At 46.5% G+C, this 16,048-nt stretch overlaps 1 protein-coding gene across 3 annotated transcripts in view; it reads left to right on the top strand.

Moving 5' to 3' along the window:
- The window catches only part of LOC138682301 (uncharacterized), a 51,771-nt gene extending 38,387 nt beyond the window's left edge, over positions 1-13,384 (top strand). For all 3 annotated transcript variants that reach the window (XM_069772378.1, XM_069772377.1, XM_069772380.1), the window contains one exon: positions 11,237-13,384. In XM_069772378.1, coding sequence (XP_069628479.1) covers positions 11,237-11,530 — 294 coding nt within the window. In that variant the 3' untranslated portion in view covers positions 11,531-13,384. The remainder of the gene's footprint in view (positions 1-11,236) is intronic.
- Positions 13,385-16,048: the final 2,664 nt, after the last annotated feature.

Genomic DNA, 16,048 nt, shown 5'->3' with positions numbered 1-16,048 from the left:
CTAAACCTCCCAAAGAGGCAGCTGCTGCTTTACCTTCCTCCTCAGGGATAGGCAGCTTGTGCCTACTGGGAATGCAAGCCAGGCAGGACCACAGAAGCTTCTTCCCCAGGTAGGGGCACTGGAGAGGGGGCTGCTTATCCTGTCTCTGGGGAAGAGGTGGAGCTGTGTGCATGTCCAGGCTGTCTGGATGAATTTCTGCTATTGCTTGCCCAGCGCAGGATGTGCTACAAAGAAAACAGCTTCATTGTCCCTGTCCTGCCTCTCCTCCCTGGGCACCCAGCCCTTGCTCCAGAATGCTCTCAGGAGTGTGTCTCCTCTGCCCATTGCCCAGGCTTTGCTGGGAAAATGACATTTGAGGGGCACCAGCTTCCTCCCAGCCACTCTTCCCTGCTAATAACTGCAGGGAAACCAAACCAACACAAATAACCTGGCTTTGGCTGCTAAAAACCCAGTAAAGCAGAGAAGTGAAAAGCTGTAATGGAGATTTGGGAGAGCCTTCACCTCCACCTTTGCTCTTGCACACAAACAAGGGCTGCCTTGGGCTCCGATCCTGCGGAGCAGCCCCAGAAAGCAGCACAAGGGCGTTTTATTTGTTCTTTGCCTACCACTTTCTCTGACCTCCAGTGCTGGGCACTGCAGTGAAAGTGGGACCAGGCAGGATGTAGCCTCCAGGGGGTCGTGGCAGAGAGGGCCACTTCCACGGGAGAAGCCTGGAGCCACTGGCCACACAGCGCTGATATCTGAGGTAATTTTTAACATGACTTTAAACTGTGGGATTCGCTTTGCCAACACCACCTTCCCTTGCTGCAGAGCAAAACCCTTCGCACCAAAGCAGCCTCATGCACCGTCCCTGGGGTGAGTCCTGGTTCTTCTCCCCCAGAGCAGGTCCAGCTCTCATTCTCTCCTTCTGCTTCAGACCAACTCACTGGCAAATGGCTTAAAAAGATGCGTCCCTGCATCCCATCCCCATGTGGATGGCTGTGAGACCATGGGACCTGCCCTTGCCTCACTGCTGCGTGATGGGACTGATAGTCCTGAGGGCTCACAGAGCACATGGAAGGCTCCTGAGGGCACCAAAGCACACAGATTTCCAAGGGCAGGGGCCACCAGGAAGCAGACTGAAAGCTCTGGGGCATGCCGAAAGGCACACCAAGGCCCTTGAGGGCGCTGCAAAAGAAACAGAGGGGCTCCAGGGGTACCCAAAACCACCCCGAGGGGCGCTATTGGAGCAGAAGGACAAATAGAGCAGCGCTGGTTTCCATATTGCCTCTCCAGCTAGCTAGGGAACTGCAAAAGCAAACCAAGAGGTTGGGGGTACCAGAGGGGAGACAGAGGCATTCAGACCACTGAGGAGCAGACAGAGGGATCTGAGGGGCCCTGGTGGCACCAAAAACCATATGCAGGGATGAGGGCTGGGACGGGACAGACACACCACAAAAGAACAGAAGCCTCTAGGGACACTGGAAGGGCAGCAAAACCAAATTAATTGCATATGTAAGAGACCTGGTTCTTTTTTTTCAGCAGGAGTCCTATATCTGTCCTTTTGCCTCCATGCGCTGGCATCCAGGTTTCAGATGAATTTCATGGTGCGTAAGCATCCCGGGAGAATTTCCTTCTTGTTCGCGCTACGGAAGAGAAACGCTCCCGTTTCCACTCAGATCTTACAATGGCTTGTCAGTGACAAAACATTCCCAAATCCTCTCATTTATCAAATGGCCAATCCTGTTAACAGCTTAAGAAACATAATTGCCTGCAATCTCTTCTGCTATTCATTTTATGCCTACACTTCCCTCTCTCTGGCAGCTTACCAGCAGGCAAGTCAAGAGCTGAAGCACGGCTGCAGCCACGAAGTGCTTCAGCAATGCAATTTCCTCTAATCACCTGCACCATGATTGCAGGAATTTTGCCTCCCTCTTTGTAGCAGCAAGAAGCAGGGGAGTGAGGAAGGCACACAGCCAAAAGCATTGGCTAAAATGCCACCAGTTATGTGTAGGTTTCCAAGCATGGCTACATTTTAAGTGCTGTTCCGTCCGTATGGTGGGAACATCATCGATTAGGATCTGCTTTTAGGGCACAAGAAATCACAGCCAGATTTACTTGCCTGGGAGATAGATGTGCATAGGGGGGCTCTGAGAGAAGCAGCAAGAGAGGCTGGTGCAGGCTTGGGTGCTTGGAAATAGCTGTGAAAGCTTCATCAGCAAGAAAGCAGGGCCTGAAACATCAGCGAGCTGGTGAAATAACAGGGAAATTGGGATCAGCTGGAGACAATGTGAGCTCCTGATTACTGCATTGCTAAAAGAGGCTGATTTTATCTTATTTCACAGAGCATCTACAACTTGTGAGAGACTTTACAATGGCTCATTTGGATCAAAGCTCTGGGAGGATTTAGAAGAGCAATGTTTGCAGGCTGGAAATCTGCTGGCTTCCTCAACGTTGATTTTGTATGGTCAGCTTGATCTGAAGAGAAACCCCTAAGACCACCATAGCTTCCCCCAGAGCTTGGGGACTAGGAAGTTCCTAGGTCTGTCCTACACATGCTGGCTGCTGCCTTTTGTGCCTTAAAATCTTGTACTAACCTGACATTATCATTGTGCATTTAACTAGCCAAAACATGCTTCTATCTACACTCTCCATTTAGGTCTGCCTTCAGTTTGGAAGGATTTTTCTTATGCCTACTCTACTCCTCTTTTCGACCATATTGGCTATTTTGGATCCTTAGTGTTTTGGATAATTGTTATAGGTTTCTTCTGAAGCTTTCATATGTTATTTTTAAGCACTTTTTTATGCTGCTTGCCAACATTTTATCCTTGCAGTTCTTTGAATTTTGTATTAAAAAAAGTATGAACAAGCTGTATACAAATCAGAAGGTCTTTTTTTAAAGTCAGACATCATCTTAAGGGATTTGGGCCTTTTTGATCCTGCTGAGATACTGAATTCAAGTATATTTTGGTCACTATTATAGGATAACCCTTCGTAATAGTGATTTGAACCTCAAATGCCGAATTTGGCCAGAACTGCCTAAAGAACTGCTTTTCCCATTGAAAATAGTTTAATTCACTTCTCAAAATTCAGTCACTTACAGTGACTGAATTTCAGCATGGCCCAAATGCCACCCAGACGCAAGCACCAAAGAGCTTGGGTGGCTCTGGGCTACCTGCCTGGAGTCATGCATTGCTTGGGAACAGCAAGGATTTGGAGAAGAAACTATCCAAGTCTTGAGGAGGGACTGAAACAAGCTGTATATGTAATATATACATAGGGAAATTAAGAACTGCAAATGAATAAACTGTACCTAAAGAAAGTAAAAACTGCCCCAATAAAAAAAAAAGTAGGACAGCTGTGCTTTTATACAAGAACTTGCTATTTCTTTTATGACATCTATTTCAAATCATGCAAACCCTTCAGAGCAGCTCTAATGCCCAGTGGAGTTCTCCAACCCAAATGTCTTATCGTCAGAGTAAGAAACAAAGATAATGTCATTTGAATGCTGGATGCAACAACGTAGGCTGCTCTCAAGGCTGATTCTCCCTGCTCCAAATGGGAATGATGGCTCCAAACACTCACCAGAACAGACTGAAAAGCAGACGTCTCATTTGTGAGGAAATGGCCAATATCTCAGCTTTTTTCCCCCCATTTGTTTCTTCCTGGAAAGAAAAAGACAAAACAGTTGCATAAAGACGCTGCTATTTCAAAGCAAATTTTAAAACATTTCTGATTTGCAAATGGCATTTCAGCATTTTCATGAGAATAAAATGCTACTATGATGCTGTGTTTAAATATTTCATTCCAGCTCCCTGAACAAACTTAAAATCTTATTATAAGTCGTTTTGACATAAAAGCGCGCTTCTCTGTGGTGCCCGTAGCTTAGACATCTCCAGCTTCAAGCGCAGCTGCAGGAGCCCTCCCTGCTCGTGGCTGATCAAAGGCAAACCACGCTGCCACCCACGAGCCGCCACTTGTCCCCGGCACCCAGCCCAGGAGAAAAAACAGATCCTGAACCTCCCGAGTTCTTCTTCCCTAGGGGCAATGCTGTCTATGAAAAATACACGTTGCTGTCGTAACCCTACTGTGAAAAGGTTGAACGAGTTTAGCAAACAAAAATACTTTGCCTTGGTTCAAATCGTGCTGAAACAAAACATCAGCCAGCGCTGGCTGCTCAATTAAGCAGTTTGTTGTGCAGCCTTTGGAGACGAAAATGCTGAAAAAAGGATTTTGGGGAACATACGTATTGCATGGAGAAAACATTTCATGAGAAATTTTCCAAACCTCCTGGCAATTCCCATGCACTGCTATTCCCTGGCATGCAACAGGTACGTTGCCCTCAAATTTGGAGGACGGCTTATGGCTGCGTGCAACTGTGCTGTGACAACTACTGGGATGTACATGGGGCCACAAGGGGGGATCCATTTTAGTTAATTCCATGTGTAGTCCTGATGTGGGAGCAAGGAGCCATTGTTCCCCTCCTAGAGGCTTGAGCACATCTTTTTGGGGAGATGCTGGCTCTCCTCTTCCTCATTGTGGGCATTTAACCCCCAAATACCCACTGCCACCCTGCTGACAGGAGGGGTGCTGCTTTACCTGGCAGCGCTGGCACGCTGCTGTGGGAACTGGTCCATCGTGTCCCACTGTTGCAACTGAAATGGCGATGTTGGCCATGCTCCAGGACTCCCAGCTTCTCATGTTTATTCCCTTGTTCCTCATGGTTACGTGCTGTGCTGGTTTTGCTGGGGCCAAGATCCACAATGCCACCGTGGTGGCAGCTCTCCCAGGGTCTCTGAGGACCTGTTTTGGGACTCCGAGCATCCTGACTCCATCACCCAGCTGCGGAACCCCATGCCTCTGCTTGATAAGATGCTTGGAAATTTCTTCTGGTGTCTCTGCCCTTGATAACACCCTGGTCCATGGGGTGGGTGTAGGGCTCAGCCTGCAGAAGCTGAAGTCATGGCTGTGGGTGTCCCAGAGCAGGACACATTATAGGACACATTATAGGAGAGGACAGGGTTACTTTCTGTCTCACTGTACAGCTCCACGCAGCCACCAAACAAAAACAGCCTTACAGAGGCTGTATAAGCACTAGCGTTTTGCATCTCCATCGGTCTCGATGAGTAGCTTTGACGGCTCTTGATGTGTGTGAGTGAGGCCCCATCCAGCATGCAGGGAGGGTACAAGCAAGTGGAAATCAGGGCTTATGTTTGCTACTGATAAATGTATTAGTCTTTATAGCGGAATTTAAACTACAACCCTTTTTCAGGCACCTCAGCACTCTGTTATTTTGCAGGCCTTGTAAGGGAATGTGATTTTGCCTTTTAACTGGAGTGTATCTTATGCTAAGCAGCGAGATTAAGCGTAGGGATCCAAAAGAAGTTGCTGAATGGCAGAATTGCCATTATAAATAACATTAATAATTTATCCGATCCAGGGGGGTTTTGGGTAAATGAAATACCTGCCTCTGTATAAAGCTCACTGAATAGAAACACATCTCCGCTTTTACGAGGCTTGGATTAAAGAAGTAAAATGCTAAGGGGCTTATCTTCGCTTCAATTTGCAGCCCTTCCGGCTAATGGCAAACTCATTTAAGAAGCTCCTGTGTTTGTGCCAACTCTGCCTTTATTCTCAGTGCCGGAGCTTGGCTGCATTTCTCGCCACAGTGCTGGAGAGAGTGGAGAGGAAGCAGTTTGTTTTCTTGACCTCAGATTACCAGACAAAAGCTAGCAAGAATAATTTTCCTTGGAGTCCTCCCTATTACGGGTTGCTTAAAGCGTCTGCACGGTTGCTGCAGAGAAGCTGGCGGTCTGGGGACCCCACGTGTGAAAGAGGACAGGGCTGGTGGCTGAATGGGGATGAGTCGAAAGAGCATCTGTCATCTTTCTTCTGGGATGCCTGCATCCTTCTGCACGGACAATCGTGAAATGGCAAAATTCATCCTCCACAAAGCCCACGAGCTGTCACTTCTCAGCTCTTCTTTTATGCTGGTAAAAATCAATTGCTTCAAAGTTCACTGAAGGTGAAGGCAACATTTGCTTTCCATTCAGAGTTAAGCGGGCCATCTTCGAGAGCAAACGCTCTCAAAAGGGAGAATAGCAAAAATCAGCAGAAAAATTCTCTGAATAATTTGGACTAGGAAAGGAAAAAGCAATTTACTCCCAGTTATTCCACAGACAAAAGTATGAATAAAAAAATCATGAGCTATTTACCCTGTCTGGACTGTTTGCATGAGCTTTATGCTATTCCAGTTTTGCTTCACCAACCCCCAAAGACCTTATCACTGGATCCTCAAGCACTTAAAGAAAGCATGCCTTTTTTTTTTTTTTTTGCATGCTGGATCAGGGGGGACCAAAAGCAGAGGAAACAAAAGGGGTCCTAAATCTGAACCATGCTGATGCTTGTGTGTGCATTGACCTGGATCAGAGACCCAGACTCTGGCTGGCCAACTCTACCGGCACAGAAATTTTATCCAAAATAGTATTACAAGCTCGGGTGCTTTGCATTCAGATAACTAGGCTGTGGCAAAGGCACGGTGGGTATTTACAATCTGCTTTAGAAAAACCTGATACATGTCGTTAGCTATTCTGTTGTGAAGGCAGTTTATGTTACCCACATCTGCTGCTTTAGGTGGCCCAGCCAGACGGCTGGCACTGCTCGAAATGCCAAAGACTGTGCTGCTGCAATGAGGAGAGGAAAAAGAAAGGAGGATGAAGACCTCATAAGCTTTATCAAAACCCACCAAAAAGTCAGGAGATTTGGGGATTACAGCATGTAATTACATTACCTTAAGAAAAAAGTTTACTGAAAATTTCCTGTTTTGTGTTGCCAGCGCTTTTCAGCCATTAGTAACACATAACTTCTCATTGTCTTTTCCCGAGGCACAGATGGGCTAATTTTCAGCTACCTGATAATTACACATTATTTGAAACTGTATCAAAAGCTTCTGTTCCTGCATTCCTCCAGCAGCCGTTCTTACAGCTCACAAAGTCCCTTGTTTGAGGCTTGCAGGGGTCACCATCCATCAGTCCATCTGTCCATCCGGAGGGACAGGAGTGGAGCAGCAAAGCCTCCACACTCACATGCAGGCTTTGCAAGCTGCTTGTACAGATTTGCACCATTTCCAAACTGGGTGGAGTGACTGAAGCTCCACCTAAAGCATCTTCTCGGCTCGATGCCAATATCTGAGATTAATATGGAATAATGCTGCATCAAAATGTTTCTACTTAAACATGCATGGGAATGCTGATGTCATGGGAAAATTAAGGATAAACCAACATGAGATGCTATAAATCAGCATAACAAAGGTTTAGTCTCAATTGACCTTGGGCAAGGAGCTGTCCTTGGGCAAAGCTGTGGGCTGCCAAATTGGATGAAGGCATCCCATCGGCTGTATGGAGAGGAAGGTTGACAGCCCCTCCTCTAGAGCCATAGTGGAGGCTGGAGAAACCTCCTTCTCCCTTGATCCCTCCTCTTCGGGAGCGGTTACTCTGCCAGTTGAGCTCTGATTGTTTTTAGAGGGTGTTTTCTCAGCTCGTTTGAGGCTGTCCAGTGGGAAAATGCAAAAGGCCTCCCTCGTGTTTTCTGCTTCCCCATCCTCAAGTATGCCTGTTGCCTTATCAAAGAAGGAAAATAAACTGGGTTGACATGACTGTTTCTTGACAAACCCATGTTCTTTGATTTTATTCATCATTTTACATCTTACAAGTTGCTCATTTAAGACTTTCTTCCAGCCTCTTTCAGGGAATTCAGATTAAGATGATTATTCAATTTTTTAAACTTTTTTTAAAAAATATCCTCTTTAAAGAGAGGTGCTTCCCTCATCTCCAGGGACCTCTAGGCCTTCATAAATTTTGAAGATAACCACCAAAGGTTCAATGTTCTTGGGTGCATTTCATCGGATCCTCTCATTTTGAGTACATTTGACATATCCAAATGGCTTTAAACTTCTTTCCTTATGCTGGCCTTCTCCACAGTTCCCTTCAAAGCCTGTTTCGTTAAGTTTCATTCACAATTAACCTTTTTATAAAGACTGAAGCAAGGGAGACGGGGCAAATTTCTGCTTTGAACGCTCAGTCCATTCTCCTTCCCCAGACACGTACATCCGTACACATCTTGCTGTTCTCGTTTTACATCTAATTTATTTGCAGACCCTTGCTGGTTGCCTCTGAAACCTTGTACATGCAGACTTAGCCGCTTTCATGCTGTGAACCTGTATTATTCCTCTATTCTCCCCCCAGGCACGTGCCCATTTCGACTTTCCATATGATTTCTTTCCAGCTTCCAGACCCTGCTGCCGCTGTAATGCCATCTAATTATGCTTCTTATCTGCTTTCACAGGGGAGCAGTTTGCTGTTGTGCACCATCTTTGGTCTCTTCTGGGAACTGCCAGTTCTCATACGTTTCCTTACTGCGTATTTCCATCCAAGAGAGCTTCTCCACCACTTCCCTGATCTCTGTCAGATGCTCATTATTTTATTATTTCTATTCTTCCATCTTACTGTGCTGGTGGGAAGAGAAAGTCAGGTTATACATAGCTTCTCCTATTCCCAAATCTCTTGGGATGTTAAGGAGTAGCCTGATAAGGCTGCAAAACTGAAGGGAGGGATCACTGAAAGCTCCTAAAATCCTTCCGGCAGTGGTCCCGGGTGGGCCCGATTGGGCATCACTGGGGAGAGGTTGTTGCTTGGGGAAAAAGATACAGAATCGGCCAATTGGTCCATGTTGGATGGTATGCGGGGAGCGGGGCTTGGTGGCAGGAACCCCCCAGACCCTGGCATCTCCTGGAGTCATTTCTGATGTTCTCCATGCACACGGGGATGGGATGAAAAAGCAGCTCTGCTCGTGCCTTGACTCTTCAGGTGATGTTCATGTCCTCGGCTTAGGAAGACCACAGCGTTACCCACCTCCGTAGCCCCGATTCTGGGCGCATTTGGCCGGAGCCTCCAAGCAGCGGCACCGCTCGCACGCCTGACATTTACTGTGCTGGCCTGAATATCTTCTCCTTTCTCCTGTGGCCACTTGGAGTCAAGTGCCACTGGAAAGGCGGCTCCTGCAAGGAGAAATTTCAGGCACCCTCGGGGGCGTTCTGTGCTCAGATCCTAGACGTTTCTGAGTGCAATTTTGTTTTGGGTTTTACAAATGCTCTTCCGCTTGCTTGCTTGCCTCGAGTAATGAAGCAGCGAGATAAAAGACAGGGCCACAGAAGGTTGTTAAAAAATTACTTGCAAATTAATGTGAGGACAAGGTGTATGAGTTAATATCGTATAAAGACCCTTGAAATCGGCATACATGCGTGCACCCTCCGAGCACTGACATTCGCAGGCAGAACTACACTGGTAAACCGAGCCCAAGGGGCTTGATTAACAGGAAATTTTCAGAATGCCAATTAGAGCAAAGTTTACCGAACAAATTGTTTGCACTTGTACCCTAGAACCATCATGAATTTTAATTCAGCATGGATTTATGTGGCTGAAACAATAATTAAAGATACATGAATGCCTCACGTTCAGGAGAATCAGCTACGTTGTGGTTTTGGATGGGGAAGGGGGTGAAGACCCTGTTTGGGCAGGGTCTGCTCTCACTTGGGAGGACATGGGGTGCAAGGAGCCTTTTCCCCATGGAGATATAAGCAGTTTCCTGAGGACCGAGCTCACCGATTTGTGCAGTGTTTAGTCTTTGATTTCTTTTTTTCTCTCTTTTTTTTTTTCTTCTTCATTTATGTAATATGACAAAGAATGATCCATGGGGTGTTTTCTCAATAAATGCTGGCTTGTCTTTTCCTGCATTCCACTTCTGGTGGCTGTGAGATATTAAATCAGCTCCTTGGGTCCCCCAAGATGGGAGCCTTGCCCTGTGCTCTCCCTGCAGCCCGCAAGGGGACATGGGGATCCCCTCTCCTCTCTCCTTATACCTGCTCCTGCTCAGCCAGTCCCACGTTTGGACATACCACCATAACGCAAGGAGCAGTTTTGCTGGAGGAGCAAGCAGTGCTACCAGGCAGCATCAGCGAAAAGTCACAATCGAGCAGCGCGATGTATATGTATGCCTTCATTTGAATTCTTCTCTCCCTCTCCTTGCGCTGGTAAATAAGTTACACATATTTTTAGAAGAAGTTATTTTCTGTCACTGCACTTTTAAATGTCAAGCTCCTGGAGAGGAGTCTTCAAGATAGTTTAAGGTCAGTCAGGCTTCAAGGAAGAAATATGCAGGTAGGGAAGAAAAGCTGCAGTTGGGCTGCGGTCCAGCCTAAACCCAGGCTGTGGTCTAAATGACGGGCAAGCATGAGCCTCCTGTGTGGAGGTGGCACCCAGGGGCATTGCTCTCCCTGTACTTCAGCAATTGCCCTCAGCTGGAATAACTAAATACTTTGACAAAAAAACCCCATTGGCTGAAAATTATCTGGCCCTTTAGTTCAGGAGTACTGATGAATAATGCATACATAAAAAGGTTGGTTTACAAATGATTAATTAACCTTAAGAGAGGTTATACTCATCGGCAGCATCCGTTGTCCTAAACACCTTAATCATGTCTGCACAGCACAGTGTATTTGAAACACAACTATTTGAGAAAAGTATTGAGGAATCATGGAGCAAGTGCTGGACACCTGCACCGCTCACCGCAGACAAACACCAGGCACAGGGGACTGCAACCAGGTTTCCAGGCTTTGCTGTGCCACGTGTGGAGTAAGACAGGCTCGAGCATCACTTACTGGAGCCCAGCGCCTGCCCACGTGCATGCTAGGGTATGGCTGGGAAGGTGCAGAAATTGCACCTTTGCTATGGTAAACAGTTCAGGCATTTATTTTCCTGCTTTGATGTAAAAGCGTGGCTCTCCTGCCAGAGAGAGCTGCTCCCTGTGCCTCCCGCTGTGACTAATGGCTGCTGCGCTCAGTGGGGATATTGCCTGGGCAAACAGGCCTTTAGTCCAAGGGCTTTTTGCATTTGTTATCAGCGATTTGTTATGTGTGTCTATTAATAAAGTGCTCCTAAAAAGCATTTCCACTGTCTGGAGTAATTTCTGGCTGATACCTGGATGCCTCCAGTGAGCAGCATCTCTGCTAGAGCTTGCTCATCTTCAGCAGGGACCTGAACAGCTGGTGCTGCTGGGGACCTGGGGTGGTCCCCGCTCTGGGGAGAGCTTAACCCCTCTGTCCCTTGATTCAGGCTTCAAGAGAGCCCTCAACTCCAGGCAGGGTCACTTATGATGATCGTTTTTTAGTTTTAAAATAAATGGGTTTGTTTTATTTTGGCAGAGGCATGTTCGGCTGAAGGCTGGCCCCCGTCAGTACCTCTCGCAGGACAAGTGTCAGTGCAAAGAAACCTTGTCTACATCAGAAGAAGGCTGCTGTTCCTCCAGCTCCTTATTCCTCCTACCCACTCCTTCACCTCCAAAACAAAGCGGGACACAGAGCTCTCCAGGATCTTCCCATACGAAGAACAATTTGCCCCTCTCCTGTGGTAAAGTTCCTACCTTGGATGCAGCTAAGTTGATTTCTTACCTTTTTATAATCCATAAAGTGGCAAAAGCAGCACACATTCACACCTGAGTACCCCATGTCCTGAAATGCATGAGGTTTCTGAAGAGTTTCAGCTCAACTTCAGTGTTTCTGAGAGCACAAGGATCACTCTCAGCAGAGAAAGAGAGAATCTGGGGGGAAAAAACCAAAAATACGCATCCTAAGCAGTTGGGTTTTGCTTTGTCCAGCAGGGCCAAACCCCAGAAGGGCAGAGGGGTGTCTGAAGTACAACTTTGGTGCGGTGTGAAGCCCTAAACTGAATTCAGTGACCCATACAAGTATCTACTGGCCTGGATGCCTTTAGGAGACAGGATGCTGAGAGTCCCCATGCTCATGGGTTCAGCCAGAAATGATGGGGAGCCCATGCAAAGCTTGATGCCACCACTAAGCTAGTGGACCACCAAGTTTTTCCCACCAGTCTGCTCATCTCCCATATCTCCTGGCTGCCACAGCTGCGCAAAATCACTCCAGACCTGCTGGAAATGGGAGCAGTAGGGTGATGGAGACCATCCCAGCGATGCCAGAGGTACAGCACCCACCACGTCTGCTCTGCCTGGTGCTTCTGCAGCTCAGGCATCTCCTGGGGCTACAGCTTTAATACCCATATTTATGCATTTTTATGGGTTTTTTTAGAAGCATGAAAATGATTTACAGCATTTCATATTACATTTTTTTAATCCTTTGAAATTAAAACAAATCTTTTCCCTGCTTTGCCCAATTTTAAGGCATCTCTTTTGTTCAGCTCTTGCAGAAAAATATGGATGGAAGAAACTCCTAAAATCCCCAACCACTGGAAAAAAAATTGGTATTTTTCCAAGTTAAGTACTATAACAGAGCGGACATACATGTTTAATTTGAAAATGTTGATTCCAAATGGATTTTTCTTTAAAAAAAACTTCCCCCAAGCAAGTCAATATTTGTAATCAAATTGAAATTTCCTCTGGGAATTATTTATTTTCATGAGGTCTAATTTTTGCAAGGGAAAATTCTACACAGGAAGGTTTTAAGTCACTTTAAACCAGCTTTAGGAATCTGGGTGATGGGAGAGGACTGGGAAATGCCATTCAGGCTGCAGCCCCCTTGCCTTTGATGAGGGTGATCTGATGAAAGAGTTTAGACTGACTTGTCTCTCTTTGAAGAGGGTAAAGAGTGAGCAGAAAGGAAGGGGAGAAATTGGAAAGGAGGAGGCATTCAAGACCAATTTCCAGCCCCCCTCCCCATTTCTTGAAAACACAGCAGCATGGCACGGGATTCACCTCTGGCAGCATTAGATATCAAAGTTAGACATCCGAGCTGGCTATTTTTGGCTTTCTACACAGCCAGAGGGGACACATAGCACTTTGGGGTGGTGTGTAGTTCACCTACCCTTATCTGACATCTACTGCAGGATGAGATGAGTTGTGCCATTGATTTCATCTGCCTTGAACAGAGGAGGAGCGGATGGTGACAGGTCCACGTCCACCGTAGCCCGATGAATCCTGTGTGTGCTGCCTGACCTGCTCTTGATTTGCTGGTGGAGCAGGAGCATGCCTGGGGGTACTGCCTGGGTAATGCAGTGCAGCACCTGAGGAGGAACAGGCACCTTATACTGCTGTTAGTGCATTAAGAGGACTGCAAGCCAGCTCTCCAGACCTCAAGAGAAGAGGATACATGGGTCTTCCAGCACCTCTAGGGAAGCCCTTCAGAGCAAATTGTCATGGCTCAACCTGAAGATGATTTTCTTACAGAATTTGTGTCCATTTTAGAGCAACAGTTGGGGTTAATGATGTGCATAATTTACATTAATATGCCTTTTATTTTTGTATTATGATAAATCACCTACCTTCGTGTTTCTTTTTATTATGATGTGCTGGGAACACAATATAGTGGTAGGAAAACAACAATATAGTGGTAGGAAAACAACAATATAGTGCTGCACTGTCAGTCTCAAACACAGAACCAGCACACCCATGCTACAAACATTCACAGACGCACAGCACCGTGTCAGATTATTAGCTCCAAGGCAACTGCCAACATGCAGTTTTATTGGAAATGAAAACAAGGTAATTCAAGATTTATTTTCTCTCTAAGAAAGTGCCAGGAGGCAGGAGCCAGCCCCCAGCATCTCTCATAAAACACCCGACGCATGGTAACTTGCTGCTCCTCAGCCTGCGCCTGGGGACTGGGGATTTTTGAGCGACCTCTTCAAAAGGAGAAGAATTTTCCTCCTTGTCGCATACTGTACCCTAAAGGGAGCAATGGAGATTGACTGACTCTGGTTTCACTGTACCCAGAGGGAGATAAGCACATCGCGGCACTGTCATGGCTCCAGGCACAGCTCCTGGGGTGTCTTGGGTGGCTCCTAATCACACATCCTCAAAGCTTCAGAAACATACCCTGATTATTTTCCAACTCAAAGTACTCATTACCTTCAGAATACTGCTGTCTTAGCCCTTTTCTAATGGATTAGGGTGAACTGATCACCAAACAAAACTCCTTATTAACAGTTATCTGCCATGCCCCACTTTTGTTGCCTTGCCCAAATACAGTCCATGGCTGGGCACTGATACAGGTACACACTGTGGCCAAAGAAGGGCCCCACCGAAAATGTTTATGAACTGGGAGGAAAATTACCAGAATAATTGGAGTGATTAATTTTGAGTTGTTGAAGACCATTTTAAAAGATGCCCTAAATGTGTTCAAAAAAGCCACGCTGATTAAAAAAGCAACAAAAAAAATGCACCTTGATTAGATGAAAGGTGAAAGAAGCAATAAAAACAAATAAAACAACCTATATAATAAATGGGATAAGAGCAAGCTGACAGCAACAATCATCGGTCAGAAAGCAAAAGATGCAAAGAGCGTCTGACAATAATCTGTGTCGTGAAAGGAGCCTTAATGGAGATGGAGAGGCAGTTTCCCAGTCCAGGTGTTTGGGTTCACAGTTACGTTGGCAGTCCTGTGAAAAGGGAGCATGGCAGGGCTGCTCCAGAGAGGTCTGTCCGTAATTTTAAATAGAGGCTTGCTGTCATGTTTTGGACAATACTGAACTGTTCACGAAATATGACTGCCTCCCCCCAGATACTTTTTTTTTTTAATCTGAAAACCAAAGCTTGGAAACCTAACTCTTCAGATGAAGATGCAGAAAAGCTTCTGTTCTTAGCTTCTGATCAATATATTTCAGCTCTGCTATCACTCTTAAGGACACAGAAAGAAGGTCTTGTAGGGTTTTCATGTCTTTCAGAGAACTGAAATCACTGCGAGGACCCAAAAACTGTTGTATTCAGGATGCTCAAGTTGGACTTACTGCCCATGGACAGTTGTTTTGGAACAAGTCTGGCATTTCCTGAAGCAGGAGACACATGCCATGCACGTGCAAGACCATAGTGGGTGCTGGAAGGCATCCACACACCAATGCTGAAAACTCCTAACCCTGATCCCTCCTCCAGGTGCCTGGGAGCTTTGGCCACCGTAGGGGCACAGATCAGCCAGGTACCATGGAAGGCAGTGGCAGGACAGATTGCTGCTGCGAGATGAGAGGTCTGCGCACAAAATGGGTTTTTCCTGCTCAGTTCAAATAATTTTGCTCCATCTGAGGCTTGGATCCAGGTTCTTCAGCCTGGAAGCCAGAGATACTGGAAAAGGCTCGATGTCAGACCTCAGAGGTGGGGGCTCAGGATTTTCTGTTTGCCAGCCTTGGGACAGAGTGGTGGTAAAGATCACCCCCCCCCCCCCCCCCATACACCCAAGCACTCGGGAAGCATTCGGCTGCTGCTGGCATTGGCACCGAAACCAAGACGACATTTACTTCCAGGAGCAGATGCAAACACAGGGAACTGCCAATTGGCCAAAATCAAATAAAACATGACCTCTGCTGAACTGGAGCCTTAATACTTTCAAACAACCCTGCACTCAATATTGGCAATGAAATAGGTTACCTTTGAGACATGAGGGCTGAAGGAGAAACGAAACGTGAAGCTCCCGGAGATGTTTCATTACCATCATTTCTATTATTGGTAACAAGCCAGCAAACCCCTGCGAGGTCCCTGAGCTGGGCTCTAGGAGAGCCTGCCTGCTTCTTTTCCCCAAGGGAAAACACAAAACCCGAGAGCTGGGTTTTATTAGAGCACCTGAACCTCTTCAATTACAGAAAATACAGAATGAGACAGAACAGAAATATTCTCCCCTGGCAGGAAGGTCCTTTCTCTCAGGTTTATTTTCAATCCTTCAACCCCTCAGCCACTCCCTGGGCAACCACACACCCGTGCAGCCTTGCTGGCCCCCAGAAAAATCCCCTTTCTTTCCTTTGAAGTGGGGCAGATACTCCCAGGAAACAAACCCTGAGTTAGAAATAATGGGAACCCTTTGAGGAAAAAACCCCAAAACAATCTGAGTTTGATTATAACCACAAGGAAAGAAATGGAAGCTTATCTGCATTACACACCCCCTCCCAATCAAATGAATACCCCAGACCACAGTCCTGTCTAGAAGCAGTATTAATACCTCAGCAACTTACTACCTTGTTACCTGGATCACTCCAAGCATTTTGGAACCAGTCTGAAGCACAGG

The sequence above is a fragment of the Haliaeetus albicilla genome, chromosome 27 (assembly GCF_947461875.1).
Source record: "Haliaeetus albicilla chromosome 27, bHalAlb1.1, whole genome shotgun sequence".
NCBI classification, from domain to species: Eukaryota; Metazoa; Chordata; class Aves; order Accipitriformes; family Accipitridae; genus Haliaeetus; species Haliaeetus albicilla.
The sequence above is the reverse complement of the archived record's forward strand: the minus strand, read 5'-3'. Positions and strand labels throughout refer to the sequence as shown.